Raw genomic sequence first — 16,350 nt, forward strand, 5'->3', positions numbered from 1 at the left:
GCAAAAATGTGGCTGCTTTAATAATTTGGAAAGAGGTGTTTTGTATATGTACTCCTGCATGTTTTGATGTGGTGTTTTTGAAAGCATGTCAACAGTTATTTTAGCTGAGTTCCTGTTTTGCCGACTACTAATAAAAGTGCTTCCATTGATCACTAGGGAAAAGAGAGAATTTTCTTTTTAAAAATATCTATATATCATTTTTATACATGTTTATAAAGCACAATACATGTGTTTTAGGAAAGAGAACTTGTTTTTAAAGCTCAGCGATTGCACTGCCTAATTATCAAATGTATCATCACTGTAGCCATTGTCTATCCACTGCACGATGAGGCCTCTTCCTCATGTTTCCAACCAGTATGGTTCTAAGCCAGGGTCCTCAACCTTGGCAACTTTAAGACTTGTGGACTTCAACTACCAGAATTCCTCAGCCAGCGTTGCTGGCTAAGGAATTCTGGGAATTGAAGTCCACAAGTCTTAAAGTTGTCAAAGTTGAGGACCCCTGTTCTAAGCTTTCCTTTGCCAATTGGACCTGCAATACTTGCTGATGTCGCCGATCCATGTTGTTTTAGGTCTCTTTTGTGGACGCTTTTTATCCAGTGGGACCCATTCTATGATTGTCTTGGTCCACCTGCCATCAGTTATTCTTCCTATGTGACCATTCCATTTCCATTTCAATTCTTTTACTCTCTTGATAGTATTGTGTTGTTTCGTTTGTTCTCTTAATCCATGTGCAAATCTTTCTATCTTGTCTTGTAATGCCGAGTATGTATCTTTCCATGGCTTTTTGCACCTCTTAGCATTTGTATCGATTGTGAGGTTAGTGTCCATGTTTCACTGACATATGTTAGAGTAGGTAGCACACATTGATCAAAAACCTTTCTGGCATAGGGGAAGGTTGTTCTTGAAAATTATGCTTAGGTGGCTGAACGTCTGTCAACCACATTTAATACACCGTTCAATTTCCTTTATTGTATCAACTTCCATTGAGATCTGTTGGCCAAGGTTTATGTAATTGTCTACTGCGTCTAGTTCTTCTCCAGATATATTTTTTTAAACATAATCTGGCTCTTCTTCAGGTTTATTTTTCTTTCTTTATTAAATAAATATTTTAAGGCAGACATTTATTTTGTGTTAGCATCCAGTTCTCTGTGCTTGACACGACATATTAGCAAATACTGTATATATGCTGGCACCAGTTTGAGTATAAAAACTTGTTTAACTTCTATAATGAAGGCCATAGAGAAAATTAATTGGTTAATGTGAAATGTGTTAGTTCTTTGTTTGAAATGAAGTAGTGAGAACCTTTCAGCAATAAGGTATTGGACAAATAGAAGAGGCTCTTGATTGGGCAATCTTCTTCTGGTATAACAGGGGTCCCCAACCCCCGGTTTGTGGACCAGTACCGGGCCGCGGCATGCCAGCAACCGGTCCGCACAAACAAGCAAAGCCCCATCTGCAGGATGCAGGCAGCACACAAAACCACGCACCCTCAAGTCCGCAGAAAAACCTCTCTTCATGTAACCAGTCCCTGGTGCCCAAAAGGTTGGGGACCTCTGTGCTATAAGATGAAGTATGATCCTGTTCGTTGTCCATTGTTTTTCATCTTCTGTTTGCTCAGACCAGAAACCCCAATAATAAAATGAAATATTTGGAAATTATTTGGAATGATTCTCTTAAGCATCAGGCCAAGGGAATAATTAAAATAGAATGCCAAAAATGAATGTTTCTGTCATTACAAAAATACATTTCAGAGGGCATTTTAATATTTATCCAATATTTATATACTATCTATCCAATATCTGCAAAATACCAATATTTTGAAACTGATAAAGACTTTCCATTAGAAGAGGAAGTTATATTTGCTTATTTCATATTTGCCTTGCAGGTCATTGTACTTTATTACTTTCATGAAAGGCTGCGGAGCCATTTAGAACTAAATGAAAATAGCTTTTGGATTAGAGGACAGAAGAAGAAATAGACAAAAATAGCCTTCTCTCCATTTATGCCAGTGGGAATAGCCTTTCTCCAGACATAGTCTTTATTGCTATTTCCTGTTTTCTGCACAAAGAAATATATACTTAGTTATCTTTAACTAAAGCTCCAGAATAACATTGTTTGGACTGGATCTGATTTAGTTTGCCTTCCCTATTATATATAGTCTTTTGAATATTAGAATCGATCAGTTGCCTCATTTTTAAATATGCATGAATGGAGTATGTGTTTGTGTGTGTGCAATTAGCATGTATCTTCTATTGTCCTTTCTGTATATGCCTATATAGAATATGCGTATTGACGATGTAGTTTTCTCTACTTTCAAATACACCTGTTTCCATTGGTAGTTTTCTATACGCAATAAGCAATATCAATTGCAAGTAGCATAATTACAGCTAATAGTGGGGAACATCGGTGATTAAAATGAAATCTTCAATATGGTTCATAAAAAAAAGCTCATTCACATTATGGTGTTCAAGCAAGAAAAATATCCGTGGGCAGCACTTTTTTCTCCTTGGGTTATTATTTTAAATAGATATTTTTTGTCTGATATATCTTCAGAATGGATGCCAGTCCATTTTTTTGTTTTTTGTTTTAGCAGCACTTTCCTTACATTTCTGTGCCTTTGTCTCTAACTTGGATAAAATTCTAATGTCTTTATGCTGATTACTTCAAATGAGCTCTTAGAATGTCTTTTTCATTTTCGCTTGATGAAAACATGCTGTGCAGTACGTTGCAAGTAACAACTGGCTAAAAGCTTAAAAAGAAAAAGAACATAAGATTCTGTGGTAGGTAAAAGATAAACATTCTCATGTTTATACTTTCCTAATACTCTGTTTAGAAGTTTGCAATTTTTAATCTCTCCCTCCCTTTTACTACCCTTGCTCTAAGCTGTTCTTTAGGAAAAACAATCAGTCCTGTTTGGAGGGTGGCTTTGATCTCTGTTTTCTTATTTATTTTAAGAAGCTAGAAGTCTGGCAATTTGTTGTGTTTTTGACTTTGTCAGATCATGCCCCCTCAACACATGTTCTCAGCAGATGGCTTGGAAAGGGGGGGGAAAAAGGCACAGCAAAATGCCTGAAATTTCACGTTTCACCAAGTTCCCAAGATACATTTTTTTATATAAATGTCAGTGTGCTTGCTATTGTGCTTGCAGGTGCTCAGTGAGGCAAGTGGCCTTTCACTCAGCAGAATTAATTTGTTTTTATTTCCTCAGATGTTTATCACATTTGTCTTAACTTCTTTGTTTGGTTTTGTTTTGTTTTCATAGAGTGCTCTTGAAGGAAAACTGAGCAAGTTGTGGAGACACCTGCTTGCCATGAGGCAAAATTTGAGTTTTTTGCTTGCCCCAGGACAAGCGTCCTCTGAAGTAGCTCTTCAGATTCTACCAAATGTTGTTTATGCTCGGCTGATAAATCAAGTAGTTCAGTGTCATCAGTCTGTGGAGGAATGTTGCAGTGATTTGCTCACTTTGACACTTCTGATACCTTCAGCTCCTTGGGTGAGTGTAAGATATGGTATACTGAAAAGTGGCACTTTTTAAGTACTACTCCCAATACTGCGGGAATAATCAAAAGTCTTTTGGAATCAGGTTTTAGTCTTATTATATTCTCCAATGTTATTTGACCTGAGACAAAAGGTGTCATTTTTCTCAGAGACAGAGAGAAAATGTAACATAAATTACTTATTTGTATTATCATTAGCTAAAATGCTATTTGTCATAGGTACTTAGTATGATTTAGTAATCATGGTTTGGTAATGTTGGTGTAACATGACATCATTGCAAATTATGCATGCAATGTCATTTGCCCCCCCTTGGGCCCCCTTGCCCCCCTTCATAGTCTTTTTCGTTTTCCTTTCCTTCTCTCAAATGTAGCATTCCATACCAAATTTCTTGTTAAGCATGAACTAGAATTTCAGAGTTTGCTACTCAGGCTCCTCTCTTATCTTATGAGCAATCTAGAAGTAATGGCACAATATTTTCTTTCCATATTAGAGCTGCTCTGAAAGATTGGGCAGCACTGGAGCATGCAGGACCTCTGGTGTAACTTCTGTAGTTATTCCATTCTTGCAGGGAGGAATGGTGTTAGATTTTGACTCCATGAAATGGAGGATTAGATATCAAGGACAAAAGTGTTCTTTAAAAGAACTTTAAAAATGAGCTTACCTTTTAGAGATGTAGTCCTTTCTAAGGACTTTGAAAGTGGAAAGATAATTAGATAATACTTTGAAAAAACCATTACACCTGAAATACTTTGGACAACTGCATAAGTAATACATTGAAAAGGCACTTTGAAAATGATTTCTTCCCTTTTTTTCATTTGAGAACAATGTACCTGCTCTTTTCATCTTTTTATACCAAAACATATATCGGTATTCATTTATTTCACTTTGTGCCACTGAAGTATCATCTGCCTCAGTAATTTGTCTAGATCTTGTTCTGTGGTCTTTGTTTTGAAATCTGAGGACACAGATTTTATGTCCTCAATAAATACTTTTTAACTGAATGTGTATCAGTATCTTCAGAGTTTTAGTTCATTGGAAGCTTGATGGAATAGAAATAAGCATTATTTTCTGAGTAATGGCATGCTATAAAACATAATCTTTTCTAATGTTATTAAACAGCATTTTAAAGAAAATGAATTAATTTGAATTAATAAAACCCCATTTTTAGAAACAGATTCTCTAACACAGGGGTGTCAAACTGCTGGCCCACGGGCCGAACATGTCACAACGAAACCGCATCCACCCCATTGTCGGCAATGGGGGAACAGCTCCGATACGTCGCACGACGTCACATGACGCTGCGAGTTTGACATGCCTGCATAGTGCAGTGCTTTGCAAGTGTTGACATTTTTAGACAGCAGTGCACTATTAGACTGTTAAAGCAGATGTTCGACATCTGCTCCTCTAGAAAAAAAATGGACTACTAGTAAAAAGAGTAAGTTGAGGTTTTCTGCAAGATGCAATTTTAGTGTTTTATCTTAATGTACAAACAATATAAATAAATATCTCAGTGCAGGCAGTAGAGTCTTCCCAAAAAAGATTAGGAAACTTTTAAAATGTTGTGGCAAGTTTCCTTTAGATTCTTATGGCATTGAGATAAATTAGTGTGTCATGAAATAAGTGGGTTTTTTCAAGACAGTAGAATTTATATGCAGATTAAAATCTTCAATTAGTTATAGGAAACGTAGATGTATCTCAAATGAATTGCATTCAGGAAAACTATGGTAACTTACTTTGAAATAATCCTAATTATTTTTATTTATCCTTTGAGTTTTTAGTAAGTTCATTGAAAATTTTATAGTTAAACTTTAATTGAAAAATGCTACTAAAGTAGAATTAAAATGGCTCTCTTTCTTATTTCATATGTTTTTATTAGATAATTAGGAATCCAAGCCAACTGTTGTTAATTTGGGGATTCAGCTCTATTGAATATAAAGAGGCTTAATTCTCAAATAATATTAGTTAAGATTGTATTGCACTATTTTCTTTAAGAAAAATAAAATAACATTTTGTTATAAAAATAATTACAGGTATAAACAGTTACAAGAATTGTAATATTGAAAAGCTTATGATATTTCAAAAGCCCCAGAATTGTTATGTCTAATTAACTCTCATCACATTCCTCTTCCTTTTCGAGTATCATCTAATTCTAAGAGTAAAGCATAGAAAGAAAAAGGCTGAATCTCCCTAAGTTGTCAAAGCAAGAACATGCGATGTTAGCAGCATTGACAAGAATCAGATTTTGGGGAATGATTAAGTAAAAAATCTTTCTTACAAACAATAATGCCAAAGCTGAGATAAAGAGATTGTTCATTGATTGCTTTTCAGTCCTAAATAGTACCCACACAAATTTGTAAGCAAATTTGTTTTATTGCTAAAGATAGCAATAGCAGTAAGACTTCTATACTGCCCCACAGTGCTTTACATCATTCTCTTGGTGGTTTACAATAAAGCACACTGCCAGCAATCTGAGTTTTAATTTTACTGACCTTGGAAAGCATCACATCACCATGACTCCTAATTCTTTTTTCTGTTCTGAAAGTTACTGCTGCTCATGATTTATATCTTCTATACAATAAATGAGAAAGGAGGAACACGATGTGTAGCATGAGAAAAAAAAACTAATAACATATCTTTCAATAAGATAATGTCATGCAAATCCTTCCCCCAAATAGTCTGAGAAATCACTAAATGAATACAATCTATTTGTATGAATAGGAAAGGTTGATTCTTTCCATTCTCTTCCCTTAAGGCAGTTTACCAGTACATGGACCAGTACATGGACCAACACCCATTATACTCCAGTTATTGTAGAAGGTGCTCAGGTTGAGGAATGCTGCTGTTGTGCTTAGTGTTATCAAATATCCCTCCTGCCCTTCGGAAGATTTTGCCCCCTGGAGTGAGGTTGGCTCCAACCCTCCTGCCTTCCATAGAAGCTTAAAGACCTGGTTCTGCCAGTTGGCTTGGGACTCCAAGAGAGGGGCTTCACACTGGGGATGGTTGATACATTCATCCCACCTCCCCCTCCATGCTCATCCTATTCCTTCCCTCTCCATCTTTTAGATAGTGGACCAGAGGAATGCTGTGGATATAATTTACTTGGACTTCAGTAAGGCATTTGATAAAGTAAACCACAACCTACTACTTGGTAAGATAGAAAAATGTGGGTTAGACAGCATCACCACCAGATGGATTCATAGCTGGCTGATCCGCCGTACTCAGCATGTGATCCTCAATGGAACTGCATCTACATGGAGGGAAGTGTGTAGTGGGGTACCCCAGGGCTCTGTTCTGGGCTCAGTGCTCTTCAACATCTTCATCAACAATTTGGATGAGGGGATAGATGAGTAACTCAACAAATTTGCAGATGACACCAAGCTGGAGCCAAAACTCCAGAAGATAGGCTTAAGATACAGAAGGATCTTGACAGACTTGAACATTGGGCGCTATCTAACAAAAAGAAATTCAATGGTGAAAAAAGTAAGGTTCTACATTTAGGCAAGAAAAGCCAAATGCACAGGTATAGTAAAGGTGGTACCTTGCTCAATAGTAGTAACTGTGAGAGGGATCTCGGAGTCCTAGTGGACAATCACTTAAATGTGAGCCAGCAGTGTGCTGCAGCTGTCAAAAAAGCCAACACAGTGCTAGGCTGCATTAACAGAGGGGTAGAATCAAGTTCACGTGAAGTGTTAATACCACTTTACAATGCCTTGGTAAGGCCACACTTGGAATACTGCATCCAGTTTTGTTCATGATGTGAAAAAGGTGTTGAGACTCTAGAAAGAGTAGGGAACTGGAGGCTAAGGAACGGTTGCTGGAATTGGGTATTTCTAGCTTAATGAAAAGAAGTACAAGGGGTGACATGATACCAGTGTTCCAATATCTCAAGGGTTGCCACAAAGAAGAGGGAGTCAAACTATTCTCCAAAGCATCTGAAGGCAAAACAAGAAGCAACGGATGGAAACTAACCAAAGTTAGAAGCAACCTAGAACTAAGGAGAAATTTCCTGACAGTTAGAACAATTAATCAGTGGAACAACTTGCCTCCAGAAACTGTGAATGCTCCAACACTGGAAGTTTTTAAGAAGAGACTGGACAGCCATTTGTCTGAAATAGTACAGGGTTTTCTGCCTGAGCAGGGAGTTGGACTAGAAGACCTCCAAGGTCCCTTCCAACATTATTATTATAAAACTTTTATTCATTAAACATGAAACTCAGTCAACTGAACACTCAAATTGACTGACACGGGTTGCTGCCAGCATCCTAGGTATCAATCAGGTATCTCCTTAAAATATAAGATGTTCTGAGTAGCGCAGTTTTTTGTAGCTTTGCTGGAGTTATTGCAGGATGCTGCAATTTCTTGATGTATTTTGCAAAGTTTTTGGACATAGTTCCCAGTGCCCAAATGACAATGGGCATCACTGTTACATGTTTCATCCATAATCGCGCAGTTTTGATGGCCAGGTCGCTGTATTTTGTAATTTTTTCCAGTTCTTTTTCTTCGACTCTGGCATCTCCTGGTACAGCGATATCTATTATTATTATTATTATTATTATTATTATTATTATTATTATTATTATTATTATTATTATTATTATTATTATTATTATCATCATCATCATCATCATCATCATCATCTTCATCATCATCATCAATTTATTTTTATAATTTATTTGTATTGTGTATGGGCTTTGTATAGTTTTACCTTTTAACATTGTAAACCATCCAGAATTACCCTCTGGTAAGATGGGAAAAAGGAAAATGACACAACTTTGTCATTAGTTTTTCAGGAATAAACATTTGTTGTAGTAGAATTTGTATATACATTGTTGTGCTGCAATATATTATAAACTTTTATTTTAGTACGGTATTATTTTTATCAATACTAAACATACTAGTTTATTTTACAAAATCCTTGTTGAGCCAGGATTTTGAAACCAGTTTTGCTTGAGTTAGCTGATTTGGCAAAAATGTATTAATTAATGATTAAAATAGATGTAGACCTAATTATCTCTAATTTGACTTTTGAATGTAACAACAATCCTATCTGAGCACACAAGCACCTAAATTCTCCAAAGGGTTGTGGACAGTTATTTATGGAGTTAGTACGCAAGGACATTTAGTGCCTTAGGTTAGTGAGAGATTGGTAAGTGGGTAACTGTGATGAATTATTTAAGAGTCTTTTTATGTTTTCTTCCCGTGGATATGGGAAGAAAAAAGCCTTGATGAAGTCTCATGAATAAACCTACATTCTCTAGAGTATCAGAATCAAAGGCAAAGGGATCAGGAATTGACATTTGATGCTTTCTGGTCCTGAGTTGATGTAGCAATATAACAAGATTCATTGGATTTTCCATTAAATGTACCATTTTAGCTAAATTATATCGTAAAATGACTTGATTCGAATCTACTCAGATACACAATCAAGCACGTATTTATAAAACAGTTGGTTACATTGCCGGGGTATTATATGTATCAGATGTTAAATTTTGTTTCTTATGTACAAATTTCTTACATGCAAATCAAAGAACAATCAGAAATATAATCTGCATGTAAGGAACAGTTTGCAATACTGTCAATTCTTTTGGAACAGAAAAATAGGACTCCGAATTCTTTCATCTTGTGTTGTACAGACCAAGCCATTTCTCTTTAGTGTTCTTTCCGGTATGCTTTGGATGCTTTAATCTTTTTTTCATTACTCCTAGGGTTAATTATAAGATTGGTTGGAAATTCTTCTGTGGCTGGGAATTAGATCATGTATTTTGTGATAGGAATATAGTGTCTAGCCAAAACCACAGGAGTATTTGTAGTACAGTCTCAGCAGAGCCACTAGACCTGCCATTTAGAAGTGATAGAATTTCATAAATATTTAGAAAGTGTGTATAAATGTCACCATCCTCTTTATATATCTCTGAAACATAATAATAGTTATGAAGACTTAGCTTAAGGTTCAGGAACTCTGACTATTCTAGATTTTAATTTAATTCATTTTTGTTTCTAAAAGGATTCTGAAAATAATTGAAATAGGGTTTTCAAGGGTATTTCAAACTTAAAAGAGTAAGTTATTTTGGGATTCAATTCAGGAAAGACTATATGTAATATAAACATCATTGTAGAAAGAAAACAGCTGTATTCAGTGGGCATTTTGCATTAGCAGAAAATATTTTTATTCACTGGGTTTTGCAGTCATCTGTATTCACACATGTCTCCTATTTCATTATTTTCCCTTGCCCACCAAAAAGGATGGTGACTTCACGGAACTAAACAAGACATTGTGTAGAGAACTACTGTAGATGAAAGAATAATTGTACACCAGTACTTTCAATCAAGGCAAAGCCGCGCTTGTTACTAAGACATAGATTTTTAACATGTTGTCAGTGAATGCTCTTAGGAACTGCAATCTCAATACAGTGAATGGAAATTGAGTGTGGCATTAAATATCAATAGATCCCTTCAGCTGCAATTTTGCTTCCTATAATAGAGAGAATTGTTTTTTGAGAGCCAGAAAGTAATATTTTATATGCAACCTTTAAAACAGTATTTCAGTTTCAAGAGTATTATATAAATGTTGCATAAAGTATTTTTATCAATAACCCTACACTTTGATCTGAGCTTGTCAATCAGAAGGTCGGCAGTTTGGCTGGTCGAATCCCGAGTGCCGCATAACAGAGTGAGCGCCTGTTACTTGTCCCAGCTTCTGCCAACCTAGCAGTTCGAAAGCATGTAAAAATGCAAGTAGAAAAATAGGGACCACTACGGTGGGAAGGTAACAGCGTTCTGTGCGCCTTTGGCATCTAGTCATGCTGGCCACATGACCACGGAAATGTCCTCAGACAAGCGCTGGCTCTTCGGCTTTGAAACAGAGATGAGCACCGGCCCCTAGAGTTGGAAACGACTAGCACGCATGTGCGGGGGAACCTTTACCTTTACCTTTACCTTGAAGTTATTGGTTATGATGTGAATGTGTTCTAAGCAGCCCAGTAAGATAGATGACTAATAAATTATTATTATTATTATTTTTATTATTATTATTATTATTATTATTATTATTAATAATAATAATAATAATAATAATAATAATAACAACTATAATAATTTTCTTTTGTTACTAACAATTTTATTTTGGTCTCAATAAAATGCCTATTTTATCCAAATATACTAAATTATAAGCCAATTATCAAAGGTCATGTTGAAACTTTTAAACAGGTTAAATAAAGTAGGTAATCAACTATTACAGGCAATAAGCACCAACATTAAAAGGAATCCAACATAAACAAGATTGAAATTAAGGTTTTCCTTAATACATGAATATAAATCTGGCCAATTCCTGAATGTTTAAAAAAATGGATGAATCTTAAATTCATTGATTGACACTTAAGTTTGCATAAATCTAATTGAAGTTTGTGCATTTATTCATTAATTAGGCATGTTCACCAAAAACAGGATTCATGATTCTGGTAAAATTGAAATTTGACTAATTGCATGGAACATTTTATGATATAAAAATTGTCATAAAGCATTTTATGACATAATACAAAACAACATAAAACATCTAACATCATAAAGCTTAAAAAAATAAAATATTTCCAATGGTCAACTCCTAATGTTTGACTGTGTTGTATGGTTCAATGTGAGCTACCTTTAAGGCAGATAATTTCTGAATACCTCCCTGATGTTTTAAGAACATTTATTTGTCTGTTTGTATCCTGCCTTTATTATTTTTACAGATAATTCAAGGCAGCAAACATATCAAACACACCTTCCTTCTCCAATTTTCTTGGTTGTTGTTCAACAACAGCCCTGTGAGGTGGGTTGGACAAGAGATTGCCTGACCGAAAAGCACCCAGCTGGCTTTCATGGCTAAGTTGGGAACTTAGTCGTGAACCCACGGTCTCCTACTTTCTAGCCTGTTACCTTAACCTCTAGACCAGGGGTGTCAAACTCGCAATGTCACGTGACGTGTCGTGATGTATTGCAACTTTTTTTCCATTGCCGGCAATGGGGTGGGCACAGTTTCGGCATGACGCATCTGGCCCATGGGACGGCAGTTTGACACCCCTGCTCTAGACCAAACTGACTCTTTTCAAGTATATTAGAAGCACTGCTATTGTTGAAGGCATTGAGGAATATGATAAGGAAATATCTCTGCAATCGTGACCCAGCAATCATGGGTTGTCTATATAGTTTATTCTTTTATTTGATACATTCAGTAATTACTGCAAAATATAATCAGATGAGTGTTTTAGTCAATTTTATTTCCTTAGTTTGCTTTGAAGGCCAAATTGAATAAAATTGCCTAGATAAGTAAAATTAGAAGAACAAAAGAAAGGGCATTTAATCTGTTTTTGCTTTATATTATTAGATGCCACAAATGATATTGTTTATTTTTTCTTTGAATCTATTTATTTACATCTTATTTTCAGTTGTATTGTAAAAGGTGTAGAGATAGCAAAAATATGCAAAAGCTTTTAGATAAGTGATAATTTTAACCCTGAGAAACAACTCTTGCTGCAAATGTTAAATTGAAAAGAAACTAAAATAAAGTAAACAATAAAACACTATAGAAAGCAACAATATTGAGTTATAGGAAAAGTTAATTAGGCTATTGAATGAAGTCCTCTGTTCAGGGCCCTTTTAGGTTGGATTTAATTGAAGTTCCCTCCCCCTGGTGACTCTTATGGAACTGGGATCAACTACAATTTAAAGATCATTTCCACATCTTCCATCCTATTTTATCATTTCTTTTCTTTTTACAAAAAGAAGAAGTTTGTTATTTTCAGGCAACTACTCTTATGTATACGTTATCTTGATTTTTTGTTTTTCTCCTGTAGATACTTAACCATCATCAATGGCTTTTATATCATCTCTAATTTGATAAGTATCTAAGTCATTGATAAAAATATAGAAAATTACCAGGACCAAAACCTGTGACATTCCTTTTCAGTAACCCACTCCACTTTAGTGAGAAACTATTAATCAGCATTCTTTAAATACTTTTTAAACTACTATGGACCCACCTAATAACATGTGCTACCCCAGTTCATATTTAGCTGACCTACTACTCAGAATAATAAAGGGCTTTGCCAAAACAAAACATATTATATGCACAGCATTCCTATGATCTACTGAGGTACCTATCCTAACAAAACTGAAATTAGATTAGCGTAAAATTACACAAATCCTTTTAGAGTTTTAGCAAACATTGCATTTTTTCAAGTTGCTTGAAGATTAGTTCTTTGTTGTTTCTGAATTCTTCTTCCCCCGCCTTTTCGAAAACAGGGATATTTGCCTTCCTCTAGACATCTGGTAGTAAATCATTTACCAAGAGTACTCAGAAATAATGAAGTAAGGGAGGAAGTTTCTTCAGTACCCTAGGTTGTAATTCATTTGGTTCTGAAATTTGTAATTACTGAAAGTCAGTAGGTGTTTTCTAATAGTGTCTCTTTCAAGTTCAAGCTGACATCCTTTTTCAGCCAGTAGCATCTGCAGGAACTTGCCAGTTTCATCAGAATGATGAAAGCAAAGCCACACAGCAAGGTCAGCTTGGGTGAATGTGCAAGGTCACTTGCACATATAGAGAAGGAGTGGGACCTGCATGGCGATGCTGTGTTATCATCGTGATTCCCTCCTCCCAACTTACCCAAATACGGCTGTGTGCAATTTACTTTTCACAATTGCCCAGGTCAATGCATTCACGCTTGCTAAGAGTTGAATGGCTTTGACTTTTCTTTGCCTTTGGGTAATTTTCTGTTATTTTTATTCAGTAGCCTTGGTGGAGCAGTGGGCTAATGCCTCCTTAAGTAACACCAGCTGCCTGCAATTAGTGCAGGTTCGCATCCCACCAGGCTCAAGGTTGACTCAGCCTTCCATCCTTCCGAGGTAGGTAAAATGAGGACCCAGATTGTTGGGGGCAATTAAGCTGACTTTGTAATAATGCCGCTTGGGTGTGTGTGTGAAAGCCCTAATAAGCAGGCATATACATAGAATGAAGGCTACTGCTAAGCTTGTAAGCCGCCCTGAGTCTTCGGAGAAGGGCGGGATATAAATGGAATAAAAATAAAAATAAAAATAAATATACGGTTCCTTTTTTCTCCTTATTTTGAATGTAGATGTAAGAGATTTTTTTTTATCTGTTATTAACTTTAGCTTGTTTTGAATGTCTCTACAATTGTGTGTTACCTGTGTGTACGATATCTTATTAATCTCTACTCTTTCTTGTTTGCATATATATCCATATTGATTTACAGATCCTTACGAACGTCCTTGTGCAGATTTATTGGCTTTTGCATTTCTTTCATCTCAGGAATTATTTTATACTATGCTTTTAATTCCCCGTTTATTAGGAAATTCCACCCTTTTGAGCTTTTCCTATCTCAGATTCTTCTACCATAAAGTACAACTTGCCATCACTAAGTGTATTAAAATTTGTTTTCTTGAAATTATTTTTTTTAATCTTTGTCCCTTTTAAAACTAATTTACATAAATTGGGTATGTAAGCCAGTTAAAGTTGGTTTCAGTTGGACCTGCATATAACTGCTGTAATTAAATCAGTATGTATTTTATATTTGTCTTTAATTTTTTTGTAAATCAATCATTATATGATCATTTTCCAACTTGTTAGGAACCATTCAGTTGATCCCCTACTATATTCTTTATGGCATAAAGTCCTATCCAGTTAAAAATGCCAGAGAAAATGATATAGAAGACCATTTTGAGTAAACAAAAAATTCTATGATTTCTGCTTTATTAAATTAAACTAGAGTCCTCATTAGAAAGATGCACATGATTAGATTGCATAATGATAGAGACTTGGAAATAAAGATAAATCATCACATTCGAATAACTATGAACATAAAATCCAGAGTTGTTAGAAGAAGCAGATACCTAAGGCTTAAAATATGGAAATAAAAGAAAGTTGCTGAATTTACTGATCAGAATACAGGATATTACATGGCTTTTTTTTAATAATGTGAATGCTGTTTCTTTAGTCTGTAGATGGCAGTAATTTGCTACAATAATGATACACTAAGGCTTTCAGATTTAACCAGTGATTTTAATGCCTTGATAAAACATATACATTTATATGTGTTCATAGGAACCACTGTAATTGGAGCCCAATATAATTCAGTAGGTTGACTTGACTACAGGAAACCTAGGTTTTTGTTCATATATTGTATTTTTGGCAGCAAGTAGCAGGCTGTTATTTATCAAGTCCCCAAGCTTTATCTTTTAAAAATAATGCTAATACTGACTTTTGTACAATAAAATATTGCAGAGGGCTTTGAATGTTAAAGCTTGGTTTATGGGAGAAGGTAGAGAACTGAGTTTCCTAACTCCTTTAACACTGTTGTAGTGTGGTGAATTCTTAGTGTTGATTCACATAAATCTTTTTTAATGTTTTATTTATTGTGCAAAGAGAAATGTTTATATTTATATTGATTTATAAAATTATATATACATACATACATATATATATATATATATATATATATATATATATATATATATATATATATATATATATATATATATATGTTTCAAATGTTAACTATTTAGATTACCTTGCTAGGCCCCAAACATGGGGCAAATCTTTATTTCCTGTTTTCAGCCTATCTTGAAGGCTATCAAACAGGCAGTAGTCACACCGGACAATTCATATATTTGTGTAAAATTTACTAACAAAGAATTAAAGGGAAACTGAGATGCATTTCTGACTCCTTAGTCGTCTTCAGCCAGCTATACCCTTCTGAGATTCGAACCTGGGCTGATTGCATACAAGGCAGTGTTATTTGCCTCTAAGCCATATATATGTTTTCTGAGGTTTTCGCGGGTGTTCGTATGTGGATCTTTGGTTATTCGGGTTTTTCCCCGCGTAGAACTAAAGGTGTAGGAGCGACGTTTCGACGGAATCCCATCCGTCATCATCAGGCTGGTGGCTTCTGCTTCCTTCTTCTGGGAGAAGCATGTGGCTGTTTGTTCCTCTCAGCTCAGGTCTAAGGCTGGCAGCTGAGACCAGCCCATCCACTCAAAACACACCCCCACCCAATCAGAACACACCCACCATTCAAAACACACTCCCACCCAATCAGAACACACTTACTCCCCCACCCAATCAGAGCACACCTCCACCCACAGAACACACCCCCTCTGGCAGTTTAAAAAGAGGAACAAACAGCCACATGCTTCTCCCAGAAGAAGGAAGCAGAAGCCACCAGCCTGATGATGACGGATGGGATTCCGTCGAAACGTCGCTCCTACACCTTTAGTTCTACGCGGGGAAAAACCCGAATAACCAAAGATCCATATATATATATATATATATATATATATATATATATATATATATATATTGTAGAAGCTACTTTATTTTTATTTTAAATTATATTACCAAACTGTATTTGGTGCCATATATGCTCGCTGATAAACCCAACTACAGATAAGCTGACCCTCGAGTTTTTAAACAAAATACCATGAAAGATACCACTCCTTATATAGTACAATATTATCATATAACTTGTGCATAAACTGAATTTAATTCTTGACTTGCCCATGAGTATATATGGTATTTCTTGAGGTTACTAGCATCCCTGCACTCCCATGATCAAAATCTGGGCACCTGGCAGCCTGCTTCTTATTACAGCATCCATTTCTTGAATTAGCAGCATCCCAGAAATGGCCTGGATGTTGCTATGAGGAGCTAGGGTAACTATATTGTGTGAATGTGTGGTGTGGTGTGAGAGGGAGGTAAGTAGTGAGGGGTAGAGTGTGTCAACCTGGGAGGGAAGCAAGGGTTGTGAGGGAAGTAAAGGAGGAGAAAGAAAAGGCATAAACACTGAGATAGAGTCAGGTACA

The 16,350-nt window shown here is 35.7% G+C and overlaps 1 protein-coding gene across 1 annotated transcript in view; it reads left to right on the forward strand.

Annotated features, from left to right (window-relative positions):
- Positions 1-16,350, forward strand: part of LOC308662719 (uncharacterized protein) — a 56,750-nt gene that overhangs the window by 28,883 nt on the left and 11,517 nt on the right. The window contains exon 8 of the mRNA XM_081318861.1: positions 3,263-3,493. Coding sequence (XP_081174987.1) covers positions 3,263-3,493 — 231 coding nt within the window. The remainder of the gene's footprint in view (positions 1-3,262; positions 3,494-16,350) is intronic.

Source organism: Vipera berus, assembly GCF_964194415.1.
Source record: "Vipera berus genome assembly, chromosome: 2".
Lineage (NCBI taxonomy): Eukaryota > Metazoa > Chordata > Lepidosauria > Squamata > Viperidae > Vipera > Vipera berus.